Genomic DNA, 19,492 nt, shown 5'->3' on the forward strand with positions numbered 1-19,492 from the left:
AATGGAGAAGTGGGAGGTGGATATTTGAATGGGTGACAAGGAAGTAGTGAGTAGGAGCAGTCACAGACAGTGACACTGACAACCAAATATACAAACCGATAAGGGTTGAGCTTCTTCCGAATCCTAGTCACTCAACCAACCTTACCTTCTCTTTTTTTTTTCTTTTTTTTTTTTTTTCTTTTTCACTCTCTTCCTCTCATATTCTCTCCCAATTCCCTAACTCACAAATACACAAGACAAACCTTTCTCTTTCCTCTCTCAAATACGAGATTTTTCTTCACACTTCATTCAAATAAATATTCATAGGTTAAATATGATTTTACTTTCTTAATTTTTAGTAAGAAATTGAATTAATTTATATTTAAATTTTTTACCCAATTTAGTTTTTTAATTTAAAAAATGTGTATGTTTAGTTTTTCTAATCAAATTTTGTTAAATTTATTTAACTTTTTGATTAAAATTTTAAGTATGAATCTAAGTTTCATATTAGATAAAAATAAGATAAGGTAAAATATTACATAAAGTTGAAAATCTATTAACTCATTGTCTTAAGTTTTTTTTTTTTTTTTGTAAATAGTAGTGTCAATATTTTATGTGATTGAAATCAATGAATTTTCTCCTAGATAAACCTAACACTTTCAAATCATTTCAAGATAGTATTTGAATTATTTATAGTATTTCACACATTTTTTTTCAATTTATGTTTTTAAGCTTCAAATAAATTTAAGAAACAACTCTAAAAATAAACTAATTTTAATTTTCACTGCAAATTAAGGATCAAACAAATATTTAAATTTATATTGAATTATAAATCTAATTTAATAATTACAATGTAAAAAATAGTTTCGTAATATTTGAAATTATAAGAGGAATGAATATGATAAACTTTTTAAAAATGTGTTTTAAAATAATTAATAAAAAATTAAGATTTTAGTGAGGGTAAATTCTTAATCGGAGAAAAGTTGTAGTAGCTTTTTGAAATCTAATTAATAATAACAAGAGTGGTCCTTTTTACTATTGAGAAATCTGTGGCTGTATGGAAGAAAGATTTTGGAAGTCTTGACTTTAAACAGGGTTATCTAGAAGGCAAGATTGGACGTGTGTGGGATTGCGTTGGATTGTGCTATGGGTTTGTGAACAGGGAGACATCATCAATGAATTGGAATACTATGTAATTCTGCAACATATCACATTGTGGGAGCTGTTGCCATAAGGTAAGGAATACTTTATCTCAGATTATTGTTTTATATGCAGATTGATAATCAACAAAAACTTTATCAAATAAACAAATTCAGAAGCTAGAATGGATAAGCTTTTTCGTAAACTAAAATCAATTTAATTTTATAAATTAATTTCATTTAACAGAAAAACTGGATTCCTTTTATTTTTCTTTTCTTAAAACTGGTGTTTTTTTTAAAGTTATTCAGATTAGGGATTCTTATTTTTCCAGAAAGGAGCTATGTTTTATGCATCTAAAGGATTCGGACACAAAATTCATTATTCGATATGAGATACCGAGTTCAGGAAACTATTTAAGTTAACATGATTTTATTACATTGTAAACAACTTCATTATTCTCAATTGACATATTGAGCATAATTTCACAAAAGCAATCACATGTTAGTGGGCACAGATAAAAGAATCTCTTCTGAGAAATGATCAAGAAGTGCAATGGCTGATGCATCTATGCACTCATGCAATTAAAAGCCAACAAACACAAGATAGGCACGAGAGATGCAAAATAAGCATTCAATATAATTTCAAACCCCTTTTCACTTCTTGCATAATATTGACTTGATCATGTGAATGTAAATTGGAAAGCTTATGAAAGAACCCATCTGATATTTCAATTCATTTGACTGTTTTTTTACTTGCAATAACCAAATTCTAGATAAACCTTGCGTATAAAAGTTAAAACTCCAGTCAAACCTATTATGCAGTAAATATAATTCAACCACAATTTCATTACAATTTTTGAACCAGCTGAATCATTACCAAGAAGTCTAATGATTTAAATTACTTTTTTTTTAAATATTGCTAAAAAAAAGTTAAATAAAACCGCAATCAAACAGGATGAAATGATTTTTTTTTCCAACATTTAAGTGTCAGCTGAAGATACCTTAAGAAAATAGTACCGAAAGCAAAAATTCTCAATTTATGGTATAAAAAAAATCTCTTAATTTTAAATAATATATTGTTTAATATTTAATAATTTATTTTCCCAAAACCCTGACAAAAATTCTTCCCCTCACTGTTGACAAGTATAGCTGTAGCATTAGGTGGGTAATGTGATCTTTAAAATACTCCCTAAAATAATCAGACTTTTTATGCTCCCCCAACAGAGAAGAAAACATTAAAAGTGGCAAAAACGACTAGTCAAATTTCTCAATCCCTCCACGGTTGAGGGTTATAACCATTTAGGCTATATAAACTGCCAGTTCAGACTTTATTCAGCCTAATTTAAGCACAACACAGAAGAAACTAGGACAGGCAAAAAGTTCAAAATATAACTCCCATCCCAATCAATTACATTGTAATCCAAGAAGCAAGCAAAATTCTGTGCGAAATACTTGATAAGAAAGCAACACCATTTTACACATAGGTCACAGCTTATGTAGACTGAAGAGGTGATTACAAGTTATAACGGAATCCCCTATAACCAAAATCTACCAATTGTCACTTGCCACCACCACCAACAACAATGGTCTAATCTCAGTAGCTGAGATTGGGATACATGAATAATATGATACCATGGAGGTTCGGTTAAAAACTAAATTCCCAAAAATCTTATTCACAATCAGTAGTCACCTCTACTGAAAAAAAAAAACACTTCGGAAAATTTTCAAACCAGGTTACCCACAAGAATTGCAAGTTTCAACGTGGAAGCTTTAGAGCCCATCTTTCGGAGATTCATTGTCAGTTGTTTCTTTGGTAGATACCGTCGCCAAGACATGTGAGCTTTTGATTTCTTCTAACTGTGAAGACAAATAACACATATATGGTGAATAAACCCTAACATCAGTCAAACCGAAAAATAAAACCAACAAATTCAAGAGAATCAATGGAATATTCTAATAGTATCAGAGGCCAAGACTACCAAATTTTGGATTAGAAGTTTAGTATTTTCTTTTGGTTTAGGGGATCTTTAATATTTTCCATAAATATAACGTTGATCCGAGAGTCATAATCCACTTATATGGAGATCAATCATCATAGATGGAAAGTTAACATACTTAAGAATACATCTAATGGAAGCCCAGATTTTGGAGAATCATTTCCATCCTTTTCAGTGGCATGGCATGCGAGGGAACACACAATAATTAACTTGACCAACAAGTTGTCAGTGGAATTAATGGACGAAAGCAAATTATATGGGATTGCACATTTATTTGTCTTTGAAACTGTTAGGATAATATGCTTATACGTATATATATATATATATATATACACACACACACACATATATATATGGAAATTTAGCAGATTTAGTGAGCTGAAAATCTGATTGACAGCTTGTAATTAAATTGTATTTATATGAGGCGTCTCCGGTAGGAAAATACACAACTTTGCCCTCGTGCTCTCTAAGTTTAGCACGGTATCAACCTAGGTTACAATCCCAGAGCTTAGAATACGTTCTTTGTTCTTGTTTTCTTACCCTAGTCCAAGTTCCTGGATCTTTTTTGTTTTCCAGTCAAGTTGTTCTAGGTTATCTGTTTCCCTGTCCTGATTACCCTCTAGTTGTATTTTGTTTCCTTTGAACTACATCCATGTCTATGAAAAATATATGATGTTTTATCAATTTGCCTTAATGCCAAAAATTACTCAGTATGGGAGTTCCAATCCCAAATATTTGTCAGAGAAAAATATCGGCTGGGGCATGTTGGTTGTAGCACACCTCTCTGACAAAATCCAACATAATGTTGACTATGCCAAATGGAGTGTTAAAGATTCTCAAGTCATGGCATGGATCCTAGCTTCCGTGGATCCCAGAATTGTTCTCAACAGTCTTTATGAGACTACAACAAGGATGAGGACACTTGAAGAAAGTCTATAATGAAAAGAAAGACTATAATGAAACCAATGCACCTCGATGATTCCAGCTCGAATATCACATATCTATCTTTAATCAATACAGTCTCTCCATGTGTAACTTTTATTCTCAATTCATGAATCTTTGGGCTGGATAAACTGATATAAGTTATGAAAACTTGACATCTCATGGTCTTAAGTTCAATCTAAGCAATTCATGAAACTACTAAACAACATCAATTTCCTTTTGAAATTGTGATCTGACCTTGAAGGTATCCGAGGTCATCACTGGATGCATGTCTCAATGATTTGTTATGTGAAGAACAATGTGGTTGTTCAATGATTTTGCTGCAAGAAGTTTGGACATAATGCACCAAACTGACAACACAATATGTTGTTGACTGTGTTTCTTGGGTATTCTCCATACCAAAAGGGCTTTCTATGTTATGATCCTAACCTTAGCTGGATTCAGGTCTCTAGAAATGGCATCTTCCAAGAAAATACATTTTTTTGCAATACATCATGACTCTCTCCAATTTCTATTTTTCCATTGTTTTCTAACTCTTTGTCAGGTCAATCATCATCTAAACCTTGCTTGGTGAACTAAAGACGAAGTGTTGTGACTCAAAATCAGGAAACAAAATCCCATGGGGCCCCTAAAATTAATTCCTTGGCCGCTGACACAGTACAGGAACCAGATCCATTTCCATTGTGACACAGTTTTCTTGTTCCTAAGCCCACAAATGGGTACTATAAATTCCTTGACAGCAAAATCATCAACAGGCAATGGAGAATGAATGTTGGTTAAAGGCTGTTGAAACTGAACTTCTTGCCTTAGACGAAGCTCAAAATAGGATTTAGTATCATTGATGCTTGTGAATCCACAAACACCAATTTGAGGGGGGTGTAAATAGCATTAATGGACAAAAGCTAATATATGGGATTGTACATGTATTGGTATTTGTACCTATTATTTTCATCCCTTAATAGAATAATATGTTTAAATGTATATACGGCAGTTTAGAAGATTTACTGGGCTGAAAATCAGATTGACAACTTATAATTAGATTGTATTTGTATGAGATTTCAACAACAGAAGAAGGCAAAGTTTTGCCTCATGCTCTGAGTTTAACACCAGTATGTGCATGCACAGTTCTGCCAGCATACGTATGAGAGAGTATAAAGAGGGGGGCCTTTTATATGCTGAGAATGAGATGAGTATATATTGATAATTAAATCTTATCAAATATAGTAAAGAACAAGACACAAAAATCACGTAACTTCTTCAAAGTCATGCTATTAAAAGTAATTTCTAATACTAATTGTCCATATATACAGAAATGATAACAATTGCGTGCCCGAGAGGAGATGTTACTGTTGATCATTCAGTCAAAGTGGATGGTCAAAATTGGTTTTAACTTTCATGTAAAACAATCGTATCCACAAGAGGAGCTTTGTTCTCTTCTACCAGTCCCTGACCTCCATCCCTTCTATACAGGTCCATAGCTCTTTTCCAATCCATATTTTCCCCTTACTTTATCCCCTACATTACCTTTAGTGAACCTAAAATAACCAAGTTCCCTAACCACACAAGACATTAGTATCCATCATAAACAACATTTCAAGTCCATATTCTTGTTGCTAATCAAGAGTTCCACTTTTTTTATCACGTGCTTTATACACAGTATATTATCCATTTCACCTGCCATCATGAATCCTAACATCTACAACCCTGTACATTACAAGTATAACTGTGGCTGGATAGACTTCTCAGTAAATACCAAAAGAAAAAGGAAATAAAGTCGTAAAATGAACTAATCTTCTCCCTTAAAATCACCTTATGTATTTCAATTTTTGTTCAAACCCACTAATCAGCTTATCAAAGACTACATTTTTACATATTTACCGATTAACTTAATAGCATTGTGTAATTAATTATTAATTATATTATTAATTATACTTCGTTAAACGGAGATAATATTACATATTCCCAGTAACTGTCTAGAAGGGTAAAAATTAAAAATGATAAATAATAATAATAAAAAAAAAAAAAAAAAAAACCTCTTTGCAGGTTCTCTGGTGCGCTGCCAACAGCTCGTTGTATTTGATTTGCAGATCGGAGAATTCGGCCTGCAATTTTTCATACTCGGAGATGGAAGGACAGCTGAGCTTCTGTTGAATGAACCTGCGAAGAGAAACGTGTGTGTCACACGTGTAGAGTCACAAACGAGAATGGGAAGTGAAGAAGTGAACATACTCAACGGCAGAAGAAGGCTTGTCGTTTTGCTCGTACAAAGCAACGAGAACTTCAACAACGCCAAATTGGGAACAAAGAAAGAAACAAGAATTGTTAATTAACTGAAGAATTAGTTGAAAAACGCAGAGATGAATATGTGAATGGGAAAGAAACCTTTGGTGAGAGCATCCACAGCTCCACTTGTTTCCAGATATTTTCTAAAAGCTTCCTTCTTTGCTTCTTTTTCCTACAAAATCAATTGATTATAACGATTACAGTGTGAGATTCATTCATATTGATTTTGATTAAGTGAGAGAAAGAAAATGATGAAATTTGGAACCTCTTTGTATCGCATCATCATCTGTTTAGATCGACACCCAATGATTCTATTCTTTGCTTTCGCACTTACCCGATCTGCGTCCACTCTTCATACTCATTAAATAATTCTATTCTTGGTGGTTTAATGGAGTGAAAAAAATCTCAAGTCTATTTTTTTTTTATTTAACAAGTATCGTTTATTGTGTGTTAACAAAATGATGCAAGAAAGTATATTGTTAGGATGTTTCTTTCGTTAGGTGAGAAAAAAAATGCAAAACTTATGAAATATAATTCATACTTATCTAAGTTTATATTACTTGTATTTAAATGTATTTATTTCAAATTTATATTTATATTTTTAGATTAAATTCACTTTCTTTAATTATATTTGTATTAATTGTTTAGATTTTGATAATTTAATATTAAGATGTGTCTTAATAATTTCAAGTTATAAAATGTTGGGTAAAGAGAATCTTAAATAAGAATAACATTATATTGGATTATAAGAGATTAAGTCAAATTTCAGGATTAAAATAAAATAAAGTAGTTAGTTTGAACTTGAATCACTGAATTACGACTTAACTGGATCAATATTTAGTCGAGTTAAACTTAATTTAAGTGAAGTAATCAAGTCTGATGAGATTTATTAAGTTAAGTTGGTCTAAAATCAATGTCGAGCTAAGTCAATTATGGTCTAAGTGGAGTTGAGTTGGCAAAAACCAAAGGTCAAATCGAATCTATATGAACACAAGTTGACGTGAGTTATCTTAAGATGAAGTTGAGTTAGCAGATGCTAAAGATAAGGATGAGTAAGATCAAATACATAAGTCGAATTGAGTTGACTTAACCTAAAATTGGATCAAGTCAACATCGTCCCAAGTTGAGACAAGTTAGCTCGAGATGAGAACAAGTCGAATCGATCTAAGAAGTCAAGTCGATTTTAGACCAAAAGTAACGGAATTAATATGAGATAAAGACAAATCGAGTTAACTCAAACCTATGTTGAGTCGAGTCACTCTAGACCAAAGTCAAACTAAGTTTGATCAAGATAAGGTTATGTCACATATAAATTGAAATGTGTTTGCTTAAATTAAATTTAGTCAAATTTAAGATTGAGACAAATTAAATTAAGTTAGATAAAATTAAGTTTAGCTTGTGTTTTATTACATCAAATTAAATAAAATTAATTCACATCAAATTCCATTAAGTTTAATCTAATTAACAGAGAAAATTTAACCACATTCAAATTTAATTAAAAAATTCAAATAAAATATATCTAAATAAATAAGAATTATAAATTTAATATATTTTATTGAATCTTAATTAAATCTAAAACCCCGATACATCATCGCTCATGATTTTTAATGTATAACTTTTTATTCAAGTATTTTTAAAATAAAATTATTTAAAATAATCTTAGAACTAGAAGTACAATAATTCTATACTCTCAAAAGTTTTGATAAAAAGTAGTTCCTAATTTTTAAATAACACAGATTTATAGATGTTTCTTCTTATTAAACTCAATATTTCGGAGTTTAAAAAACTAATTAATCAAAGGTAAAGGAATATCCCAAAGCAAAAAAGAAGATACTCAATACTACGAGAATTACTTAGATAATATCATACCTAATTAATTACTTCAGAAAAAAAAAACTGATATTTCTGTCTTTTTTCCAGTGTCTTATTTTCACGCCGTTTTTATTTTGGCTGTTATTGTTTTTCTTTTGAAAGAAAAGCCGAGTGTTGCTGTCTGAAGGGCAGGATTTTATCTCGAGAGCAAATTTACTACTATTTATGTCGAGTTGAGATGAAACAAATATACACATCAATCCACTGAAAACTATCATTAATATTATTTTTTAAAATAACAGTTAACAAACAAATTTATGTATGATGTATGATAATTTATGATTGAATTTTATGTCGCCATTGTATATTCCTATAGAAATTAGTTTCAGAAATTATATTTAAATAATTTAGTTTAACTTCCTTAATTCCTGATTCGTTCAAAATTGAGTCGAATTGAGATGTGGGCAAAGTCACTTTCATTTTCACGGAGACAGGTGTTAGATCTCACATTTTTAATTCAGATTTCAAAATTATAACATGCAAACTGGGAACCTCACAGCTTGGTTCCTTACAAACATAACCATCTCATCACTGTTGAGTCGTCCCTACCCTCCTGTAGCTCAGTAGCTCCTTCAACTAAACATGTCACAATTCAGCATGCTGCACAAAATAATCCATCACGACATCACCATGCTCGATTCTAGTAAATTACTCAGCGAGATAAAAGCCCCATTGCACCAGTCCCATTTTACTTCATACACATGGATAGAGAGAAAATCAAATTAGTTGATACAACATGTTTTCTCTTTGGCATTTACAACGTAATAACTTTCTATAACGAAACTAATCTACCCAACCACTACTGAAGGTTTTATGATTGACTAACAAGTTGAGTAATATATAGATAAATAATAAGATCTCAAGTTCACTTCTATTTGCTGATAACGTATTATTGAAAAGAAAATTTCACATACAAAGAACTAAAAGAATACCACAATTACAAGTTGATCAAAACATAACATTGTTGTTTTCTTAATTTAAGATGACAAATTGCAGTAGGGCCGTGCGACATATCAAAATGAAACAAGTGCTCTTGCTTGATTTCGATTATACGGCCCTAAAAATTGCTGAAGATTAAAGCTCCTACCTACTCAGTCTTTTGATAGTGATGAAGGCAGAATAATAAAAATTTCATACAGTGATACTTGCACGATGAAACGGATACATGGATTTCACCATTATTATTACATCTAGTGTGATCAGCTTTCTATTGAGAATGCTTAAATCAAGGTTTGATAAAAAATCTACAAGAATTTACTGAGTGTAAAAAACCACACATGAACAACTGATGCGTTTGCCATTATACAACAATGGTGAGGTTTGAACCTATATTATCTGTACTTCTGTAATTCCCAAATAGATTGCACCAAAAAGTGCCCTTATTTGGGCGTTCCGAAAGAAGCAAAGCTATCTTTCATTGACAGGATACAAAAATGTTTTGTTTTTCTTTTTGCATAATATAAAATGGAATATCATTGATTGTGATTTAGACCCAGTACATAACAATGACATCCTGAAGAGATTAGAAAGTCCGCGAGTATTTCCTAATTTCATACATGATTGAAGATATGGAAACAAGATCCTTGTTCAATGCAGATCCACCGACGATCCTCTTAATGCAATCCGAGAGTCTTGTGTAATAGAGCAACAATTGAGTCAACGCAGCTCTTAAGATCTCCATACCGCACAAGAAGTTGCTGAAAGAAGTAATAACGTCTTTATGCATCAGCTCGATTGCAGCCTTCCACCTACTCGCAAAATCCTTCACTAGGGGCTCGACTTCGGCGACAGTTATAGGTTTATCTGGACTTGCTGTTGGGTCCTCGGCTGACAAATTACACACAATCAAACCCGTATTTTTCAAAAGAGAGAACATAATCAATACGTGTCCTTGTTGTGATACTTACAAGCTTTAGACTTTACAAATTTAATCAAACCATTAAAATGTTCTTGAAGCAGTTCTTCCTACAAGGAATGAAGAGAACAGTAAGGATAACATCAAGAACAACGAAAATTATATTATATTTGCTTAGTATAATCTATCAGTATAATATGAAAGGTTTATTAAATTTGTAAGTCCTTTCTCCAATTTGGAGATCACATAAATGGTTTTTAAACTTTTCTCACAACAAAGTTCTCGTGAATTGAATGGTGACGCGACTCAGTGGGATTGTGTTATTTGAAAGTCATTATCGCAAATTTAGGAGATAAACTACAAAATTCTAGGTGGGCATAAGATGTGAACATCATATGCCAAAAGAAACAAGAATTAGAATATATAGCAACAGAAAATTGATGCACTCGTATATTCGCAAAACTATAATTATATTGAAACTATATATACAAGAAATTGATTGCAGTTACCACAAATATTGTTGTATTGCTCTTCAGTAGTTCTTCAAAGTGCATTTGAATCTTTCCACCTTCAGGTCCTGCTTCCTGGAATCAAGAAAGTGGGAAAGCTTCAGTTGCCAAAAGTCAGAAAACAATTTATCTGAGTATGAAAACCACATCTATTGTCTCACCCTTGAGCTTCTAATTGATGCAAATATAAATAGTTATTTGACAGAATCCTACCTTCAAAACTGTAATTGTCATATCATAGTTGTTTATAAGAAAAACTGTTTGTAATTTTTGTTTCGGGAAGTTCTTCGCAAGCTTGATAAGTAAGTCATCAACAGCCATTCTTAGTCGTTCCAAATTCAAATCAAGCTGCAATTGATCAGAGGATATATTATATTAGAATTTTACAGAAGAAAACTCGGTGACTATTCATCTATCATACTAACCTGACCATCTCCACGTTCAGTGTTTAAGTGGATAAGAGAAGCAGTAAACTCAGCATATCGCCTCATGACATAGTGAGGATGAACATCGTCTTCCCATAATGTCTTCACATTTGCATTACGCAAGCTGGTGAGGTGCATGTCAAATACCAATTTAAATCTAGGCCACAAGGATATATTGACCTGCACAAAATAAAATTAGCTTCATCATGGGTCGATAGAGAGTAAATTCTAAATGATACGCGGGCACATTATCTTATTAGTAATATTCCTTAAAGCCATTAATAATGTAGTCCATCTAAATCTACAGGTAATTACCAACTATGAGCCAGTGGCATGTGAGAGAAGGATATCAGAAACCAAAAATGTGTATATAATTAGTAGATGTAATAAAGAAAAGGGCGAGAAGGAAGTTGAATTGGGGGCTTCATAAAAAGTAAATACTCTCTACACGTTGCTTCAAATATTTGCCAATTAAAAAAAAATACATAAACAAAAATGTGATTTGCATTATGTAGCAGAAAATAAACTAGTAAGACGATATTTGCTGCATCTGGCAAATTCAATCACACTTTAAAGTTTGCAAAGGCTAGGAAACAATCTATATATATTATAATAAAAATGAACATAATCGCAAATGAAAACAAAGGGAAAATGTGGTCAGAGTTGAGTTTTCCTGCCATCAACTAATACAATAATATTTAAGAAAAAACGACCCCAGTGGGCAAGTGTCAATCACATTTTACTTTCTTTTTTACATCTATTGTTATTTTAACAAGAATAACATCCCAGTAACTCTAATGCTTAAGTAACATACGAAGCTAGACTCACATTTCAATTAGTACTAAAGCTATTCCCAAAAATAGAAGTCCAATAATCTAATTATAAGTTATATGGCTTCTCAGTTTAAACACTCTTAAGAGAAGGCTATCTTGTATAAGTAAGTCCATAAATAGAAAGCTGACCTTGTCTAAATATGAATCCAGGCATGGAATCCGTCTCCGAGACATGATGAGCTGAAATTGAAAAATTCATACATCTTAAATATACAAATATAATCTCCAAGTGCACCATCATCTGCTAAAACATTGGAATACTACAATTTATTCTGTTGATTGCCATATTTTTTAACAAAGCTTATTTCTACGTATGTTTTATGTGCTGAAATGGTTTAAGAGTGGAGAGTCATAAATATTCTCATGCTGTAGAAAAGACCATTCCAATATTATTTATTCATATGGTAGTTTCTTCTTAAATGATGTTCCAAGCCCCCAAATTGTCGAGTGAATTCTCTTTCAGTCTGCTTGGGGTCAAATATTTTAAGAATTAATTTGATTTATAAATGAATACCTTTGTATAGTTATGATCTATAACATTGATTTTATTTAGAAAACCGTTTTTATTTGTAGTTGTGTACGAATAGAAATCCACTCATATTTTTAATAATTGAATTGATATTTTTTTGCACTTATTAATTTAGTCAGTTTAAGTAATCTGCTAACATAAAGTCGATTCATAATTCATTTAATCATTAATGCATTCCAAACGTGGAATTTGATTTGTAAATAAATTCAAACCCTTTTTTATATAAAGAATTTCAAACATAAGCGTTAATTCATAAATTAAATCTAATAAAACTATTTGTAAATTTTTATTTGGAGCACAACCTTCCAGAATTTCAGGAGGGGGGTTTAAGATTCAGAATCAGATTCCTGTAAATTGGAATAAAATGCAAAAACAGTTAACAGTCATCCACTGCGATTACATTTACTTATCCCAGAACTGTCTAATTAGCATCACTATGGTGTTTCCTTAGACACGCGTTCTTTTCACCCAGAGAGAAAAAAATCAGAGGCTTACAAAATAAAACATTACCTGATGCTTGTGTATTATTTGAATCATAAGCATGAGGCCAATAGCATCATAACAATTTGGAAGTACTGAATTGAAGTGCTCATCAATGACACCAAATGGACCTGAAAATACCAAAGAGAAAATCATAAGGATCTTCTTGAAAACACAATTCTAAAATGAAATGAGATTCAACATTAAAGTGATCTAGTAGTCGATACAAATAAATATATACCAAAATGAATTTAACAACGGTCCTTTCTACATTCAAATCATTACAAAACAACCACCAAACCTGTTTTCCACAAGGTCAAAGTACACGAACTGAATTAAGCCATCGTGTTCTCTATAACTACTTCATCAAATTATTAGGCTGTGTATCATCTGGATTCTTCAAACAAGGGCCTTTATCAGTCTTCTCCCCACACGCCTAAACCATATCATATGTATGTCATTTTGCCTTCTTTCCCTCACTTGATGCCACTCTAACTTTCAATACAACATGAATTTTCCTTGTCTTAACTTTTCTTGCATGATCAATTATATAACGCAACATCCACATCTTTGCAACCCTTATGCTTTTATTGGCACTTTATCACCCAACATTAAGAACCATACAGCATGGTTGTTCTGATGATGATTGTGTAGTAAGATTTTCCTTTTAGCTTAAGAGACACCTTTCAATCACAAATAAAACCTAAAACATTCCTTCATTTCATCTACCTAAGTATGAAGTCTATGATTTACATCTCTATTTCTGCATCACATTGTATGGAGATCCAATATACTTAAACTGTCTGGCTTGTGGCATGATATATCTCCAATTATTAAATGGTCATTTTCTAGCGTAATTTTATTATATTTAAATTATAATACAGACATTTAATTCATTTTCAGCACTAAATGTTCTTTTAGCAAACAAGAAATTCATTGATTTAGGGCTTAATTTTTCGTTCATAAAAAATCACTTTTTGGTTTTCAATGCTAAAATTAATCAGTTATATTAAACAACTCTCATCCTTGTTTCTTGATGTTCTAATACCACTTTTGAAATGATGTTTACTTATATATGATCACTGCTGCTGATACATCCCTACCTGTTTTTAAGGAGTTAATTTAGCATATTGCAACCTCTAATTTATTATTCATACACTCTCACAGGTGTAACTTGCTAGACCCTTCTTCAGACAAGCGATAATATAATAGTAGCAATCCTAGTGTTTGTGTGAGAGAGAGAGAGAGACAACTGTTGGTTATTGTGAGTGAGAATATTTAATTACAATGGTTAGATTAAAATTAATAGCTATGTTCATTTATTTAATTTCAAGTTCTAAGAGATCTTTTAAAAATCTCATGTACTTCAATTAAAAAGAAAGAAAACCACAAGGGATTTGAAATTTAATATGCCATGTAAACCATTAATTTTAAACTAATAGTTGTAACTAAAGGTTTATATAATTTTATTTCTCGTGGTAGCTTAGAGTTCTCATTTTGGACATGCTCCTCACACACATCAAAGAGAATGAATCCAGCAGTGTCAATTTTCCTCTCAAGCACACTATACACGTACACCACATGTACAGTGAATCCAACAATGTTGATCTCCCTCTCACACACTACGTATACACCATGTGACTTATGAATTCAACAATGTTCATCTCACATACAAATAAGCTAGAAGTCTTCCTTATTCTTTATTTTTTAAGTGAAAAAAACTCCTCACAATAATCAAGACGTTCCAGAAATAAAAAATACCTGAAAAAATTTCATAAAATATAGATTCTTCTCCAAAGAAATCATCACAGAAATTATATCTGCAGATGAAAGAAAATAATGTCAATATGCATAACAGTAGGGACTTTATGTTATGATGATAATATAACAAGACATAGTGAACTTTTAAAGTACTCTGAAGTAGCAGTATCCATAAGCAGTTTCTGCAAGCTCCTGAACAGTTGCTCATATGGGTATTTAATGGAGCTTGCTTCAGCTATATGAGGTATTAATGCAGGTTCATCAATTTCCTGTAAAAAGTGTAACAAACGAAATGCAGTTATCCAAAAGTCTGCAAATCAGTGCAGATTTGTTAAACAATACATCAATTTTTATTAAGCCAAACAACCCTCAATAAGGACTTAATATTACAACAAAGGAATACCAATGGTATTCAAATTGGATCAGGCTCTTTTACCATATTAGCCAGAGTGGAAATTAATGGGTGACCCAGAATAAAAAACCGATAGATTCTGATATCATGACAGAAATGGGCTGAATATAACTCCAACACAAAAGCTAGCTTAAGAAAAGAGTTTCCCAGACCTTATTAGAGTATTTTGGCATTATTCCTGGGAGATCTTAAAAACATGATTTCTAGTATTGTATGAATTTAATTGCAGAACCAAACTATCAAAGTAACATATAACTCAGCATTATTGCTTTATGAAATTATTAATAGGTTCAAAAATCTTGAAATACAAATTGCTAAAAAGCAAACTTTCTTTCTTTTCTAACAGTTATATTTCCTGGGTTTAACTAGCCTCCATTCCTTGAAGAAAACTATTAACATGAATAACAATAGAATTAGATTAAATAAACACATGATTTTAGGCCAATGTAATCAGTGATCAAAAAGCAAAATCCTAAGCAAGGATTTCCTTTTTTCTGGACAATGTTGTACCTTCAATATATTAATCCTATCCCCAAGTGCAAATACCGCAGATCGATTCTTCAGCGGTTCCCTTGCTCTTGTGAATAGACCACTGCTTCTTGTCTCTACACCAATTAAATCATTATATGTTGCTATATCCAATTGCAATTTCTCCAATGCTTGTATATAAGCACGAAAATGAGCACTAAGAACCTGCAAACATTCAGCAGCACCATTAGTGTTTTTCTTGAAGTTATCTAACGTTGTTCTGGGGTGCATTTGGAAGAGCTTTTGAGCTTGTGATAGTTGCTTATGACCTTCCTATGAGATCATTGTAGCCTTTTCCATTAAAATTTGTGGAGAAACTAATAAGAATAAGCTTATTTGGCTTGTTACTATGCCAAATCAGAGCTACCTAATGTCTTCAATGCAATCATATACATATCTCAATGTAAACCCAATTTATGAAAAATAGATGTATTTCTGATCTGGTGGGCTCCGGCTTCCTTCATTATTGAACCTTGATTTAGGTAGAATGCAAATCATACAAAACAAGGTTTTTTCAATTGATTACAAAGGTGGCTTAGGTTAGGAAATATTAAGCTTACCAAAATATGTTGATGACTCATGGCCATGATCTTGATGAAAATTCAATAAACCAAACAAAAAATATGCTTTGGACTAAAACTGAAAACAATGACAAACACTCAGAAGCAACTGGACCTTTTCTATTCCAAATACCAATATTTCTATTTTTAACAGTTACCTTATTCATTGTATCAATGTACGCAGCACGAACTTCATTATATATTTCCTTTCCGTGTTCCTTGAGGAAGGTAACAACATACCTACACATTTATACATCAATTCGTTAGATTACCAGAGAACCAGAAGCTCTAAACAATACCACAAGTGAGTCCACAATTTAAAGGTGGCAATGAAGCGAAGTATAGATTGCAATATTTCACAGCCATTCAATGTTAGCAGGCAACATACAAATCTCGTAAATGATGGCAAGGTGGCAACCACAACCTTTAATTTAATACTTCATGGATAAATTCTTCAAGATCACCACAAACAAGAAGAAAAACTTACTTGTACTTTAAAAGGACATTTTGTTGAAGTATTTGGATATTGGTTTTGGGTTTTCTCAGTGCATAAAGTTTCTGAACAATGAAATCAAACACCTACAGACGAAATTTTGTATTAGTTAATTTTTACCTAATAAATGGCCTACCAAATACAAAGAAAAATGAGCTATAAAAAAATATTATTCTTATTATTTTAGGTAACCTTTGAAACTGCTTTCTGCCTGAGCTTCTCAAGCTCAGGTTGAACATCTTTTAGAGCTTTTGAAGCTTTAACCAATGGATCGACTTCTATAAACTTCAGTTTTTTACTGAGAATCTCTAGTGTTCTCATATATTCTTCATTGACCTGAAAAGAAGTCCAAAGTGTACAAGTCTACTTAAAAGATTATATAACAATAACGTGGAAATACAATGAAAGAAACTATACACTTAAGTACTGAGTGATCTGAATGAAAATAAAAAACATAGACAGGACAGTGGAATTGAAATAAATTAACTCTAGGACAAAAAATCAAAGAAAACCCAGACGACGTATCTCAGTGGACAAAAAATCAAAAAATCTATGCATTATATTAAAATTCAATATAATCATTGTACAATTTTTAAATGTTTCTATGGCTACCAATGTGCAGATATGTCAAAATTAATAAAGCTAATCAAGATTCAAGCTACAAGATTCCTAAAATATGAATAGAATTACCAAAGCTACTAAAGATATTGTGTCTACAGCATAATAATGACAAAAGTGACCAATGATGTGAACAGTCAACATCAAAAGTAAAACACCTGAGAGATCCTCAATTAGAATATTGTTTTTTAAGTCGTAAAAACTGAAATGGATGTAAAATGCAAACTAGTATAATACTATTAAAAATAAATATATATTTTCACACCACCAAAGGCATCTTATGCAATATTGGTAGAGAGCGTTGGGGCATGGAAAAAATATAAATACCTCTCCATCAACAAGAATATCAACCATCCTTGGAGGCACTATTATGTCCTCCACAAACTTAGCTAATTTGGATTCAGCCACCTGTTGGATGATACAAGAAATACCTTAACACAAGTAGAGATTGATAAAAAAAGGTCTAACTTATCTGGGGTGTAAGGAGAAGAGACAAAAATAGATAAACATTATAAGATATCAAATTGTTTATTTTGGTGAAGATTGCTTCCCAGGTCAAAAAGACTTAGTTACAAATTGGGTTTGGTTCAATTATTATTAAGAAAGGCCCAAAAGGGTGTTATGATACATTAGTGAGCAACTATGAAATTTATTTCGTTTAAATTAAACATTCATACCTTGCGATTCTTAAGTCTTAAACTCATATCCATGGATTTCTCCTGGAGTATCCTTATGTCCGAACTAATGGAACCAATTTCAGCCTGATAAAAATTTAAAAATAATTTCATGATCTAATATACAATAAATACAAAAAAAAAGTACTTCAAATATTTTAGTAAGTCCTTCAGATTATTGAATGTACTGCTGTGGTTTAACATAGTTCCTGTTACATAACTATTACAGATGAATAACAGGTAAATAAGTACTAAAGCATCAAGCGAATCTAATCATTCTCATGGGGAGAAGTCTTCATAAAAAGGAGGGGAAGTTCATGTGTCAAATTCAAGCTTCAAGTTAAAACTTACTTGGCCAAAAACATACCTGAAATCCACTTAGAAGAGTTTCCATCTGTGACAAAATACTATCACAATCACGAATTTGATCATGAAGAGAGACTAGATTATCACTTTCTTTGATATAATCCTGTGATAAAATGAACGATATTAAAACTAATAATCGGAACAAAAAAAAGCAAAAGCATTAGCTGAGCAAAACAACCACACTTTTATCAAATATTCACACTAACCACAAGGAATATAAAATGGAGCAGCAATTAAAACTTTCAGAAAATTGACCACAAACCTGAATTGAATCCAATTCAACTTTACGTAAATCGTTCTCTACTCCTTTCGTGTAGTCCCTAAGTTTGGTACCTTTAGAAAGTATATTAGCAACAACCTACACAAAACAGAGCAACCTAATAACTTAATACACGTCGATCCATTTCAACAGCAGTAATGATTTCAACACAGCGACCACAGAGTGACTCACATCATTGTTCTTACACTCTTCCAGTTCCTGCTCTAGTCCTTCCAACGATATATCATCGCTGCAAAGTCAAGTTAACCGAAACACATGAATCAACTAGTAACCAATCTTGATTCCAAAGTTTCAGGCTTTAAAGTGTACGAACTGAAACTAAACGGGGTAGAAAGCGAAGAAAACCTGCTCGGATCCTCTTCCAAAGCTAGGTCACCAACAAATGCTCCCAAATCAAACACATTCTTTTGTGCATCGCTGGTTTCGCCAATAGAGGGACTCTGCAGAGAGCGGAATAAGTAAAGGGTTACGAGAAATGAAAATCAAAAATAGTATTTGAGTGAAACTGAAAAGTGGAATGGTTTCAGATGTAGTGCACCACTGTGACTCCGGCAACATCCGCCATTGTTGACGAGAGTGTGGAGTGTACGGAAGAGGGATAACTGGATTAGAAGAAGCGCAGGTTGAGGTTCAGCAATGCATCGTCAAAATGAAATGCAGACACATCGATGGTTGGATTGAATGAGATCTGAACGGATCCACGACGAAGAAACAACTAACTTTACCGATACCAGTCCAAACAAAATGAAAGAGAATGAGATTGGGAACCAAATGAATTAAAATTACCATATTATTTGTATGATTTATTCTTGAACCAAGAAATGTTTTCAATAGTATTAAATTTATTTTATTTTGTTATCTTTTTTATTTGGTTGATAATTGTCAAACAAATTATTTTTAGTTATTTGTCATTTTTTTATTTATCCTTATTTAATATATATATATATATATATATAT

At 31.9% G+C, this 19,492-nt stretch overlaps 2 protein-coding genes across 2 annotated transcripts; both read right to left on the reverse strand.

Moving 5' to 3' along the window:
• Nucleotides 1–2,549: 2,549 nt before the first annotated feature.
• Nucleotides 2,550–6,762, reverse strand: LOC108343867 (uncharacterized). Its single transcript, XM_017582282.2, has 5 exons — nt 6,606–6,762; nt 6,440–6,512; nt 6,287–6,335; nt 6,091–6,214; nt 2,550–2,975 (listed from the first exon to the last, which is right to left on the reverse strand). The coding sequence occupies exons 1-5, from the start codon at nt 6,624–6,626 to the stop codon at nt 2,889–2,891; spliced, it is 354 nt and encodes a 117-aa protein (XP_017437771.1). The 5' UTR covers nt 6,627–6,762; the 3' UTR covers nt 2,550–2,888.
• Nucleotides 6,763–9,443: 2,681 nt separating this feature from the next.
• On the reverse strand, nt 9,444–19,312 carry LOC108345932 (vacuolar protein sorting-associated protein 52 A). Its single transcript, XM_017584790.2, has 20 exons — nt 19,074–19,312; nt 18,881–18,975; nt 18,707–18,764; nt 18,518–18,613; nt 18,257–18,358; nt 17,893–17,976; nt 17,543–17,623; nt 16,790–16,933; nt 16,592–16,683; nt 16,263–16,344; nt 15,527–15,709; nt 14,758–14,873; nt 14,605–14,663; nt 12,874–12,974; nt 11,964–12,014; nt 11,002–11,181; nt 10,790–10,924; nt 10,577–10,651; nt 10,120–10,177; nt 9,444–10,039 (listed from the first exon to the last, which is right to left on the reverse strand). The coding sequence occupies exons 1-20, from the start codon at nt 19,098–19,100 to the stop codon at nt 9,735–9,737; spliced, it is 2,124 nt and encodes a 707-aa protein (XP_017440279.1). The 5' UTR covers nt 19,101–19,312; the 3' UTR covers nt 9,444–9,734.
• Nucleotides 19,313–19,492: the final 180 nt, after the last annotated feature.

The sequence above is a fragment of the Vigna angularis genome, chromosome 6, assembly GCF_016808095.1.
Source record: "Vigna angularis cultivar LongXiaoDou No.4 chromosome 6, ASM1680809v1, whole genome shotgun sequence".
NCBI classification, from domain to species: Eukaryota; Viridiplantae; Streptophyta; class Magnoliopsida; order Fabales; family Fabaceae; genus Vigna; species Vigna angularis.

Bases quoted from the DNA above. Each gene is read 5' to 3' on its own strand.
- LOC108343867 (XM_017582282.2), bottom strand. From the start codon at position 6,626: ATGATGATGCGATACAAAGAG. The intron at 6,336-6,439 runs GTTTCTTTCCCA...GCGTTGTTGAAG, and splicing joins TGTGGATGCTCTCACCAAAG to TTCTCGTTGCTTTGTACGAG. The intron at 6,215-6,286 runs GTATGTTCACTT...TTCTCTTCGCAG, and splicing joins AAGCCTTCTTCTGCCGTTGA to GTTCATTCAACAGAAGCTCA.
- LOC108345932 (XM_017584790.2), bottom strand. From the start codon at position 19,100: ATGGCGGATGTTGCCGGAGTCACAGTG. The intron at 12,975-14,604 runs GTATTTTTTATT...TGGTATTTTCAG, and splicing joins ATTTTATGAAATTTTTTCAG to GTCCATTTGGTGTCATTGAT. The intron at 10,178-10,576 runs GTAACTGCAATC...CATTCCTTGTAG, and splicing joins GCAATACAACAATATTTGTG to GAAGAACTGCTTCAAGAACA.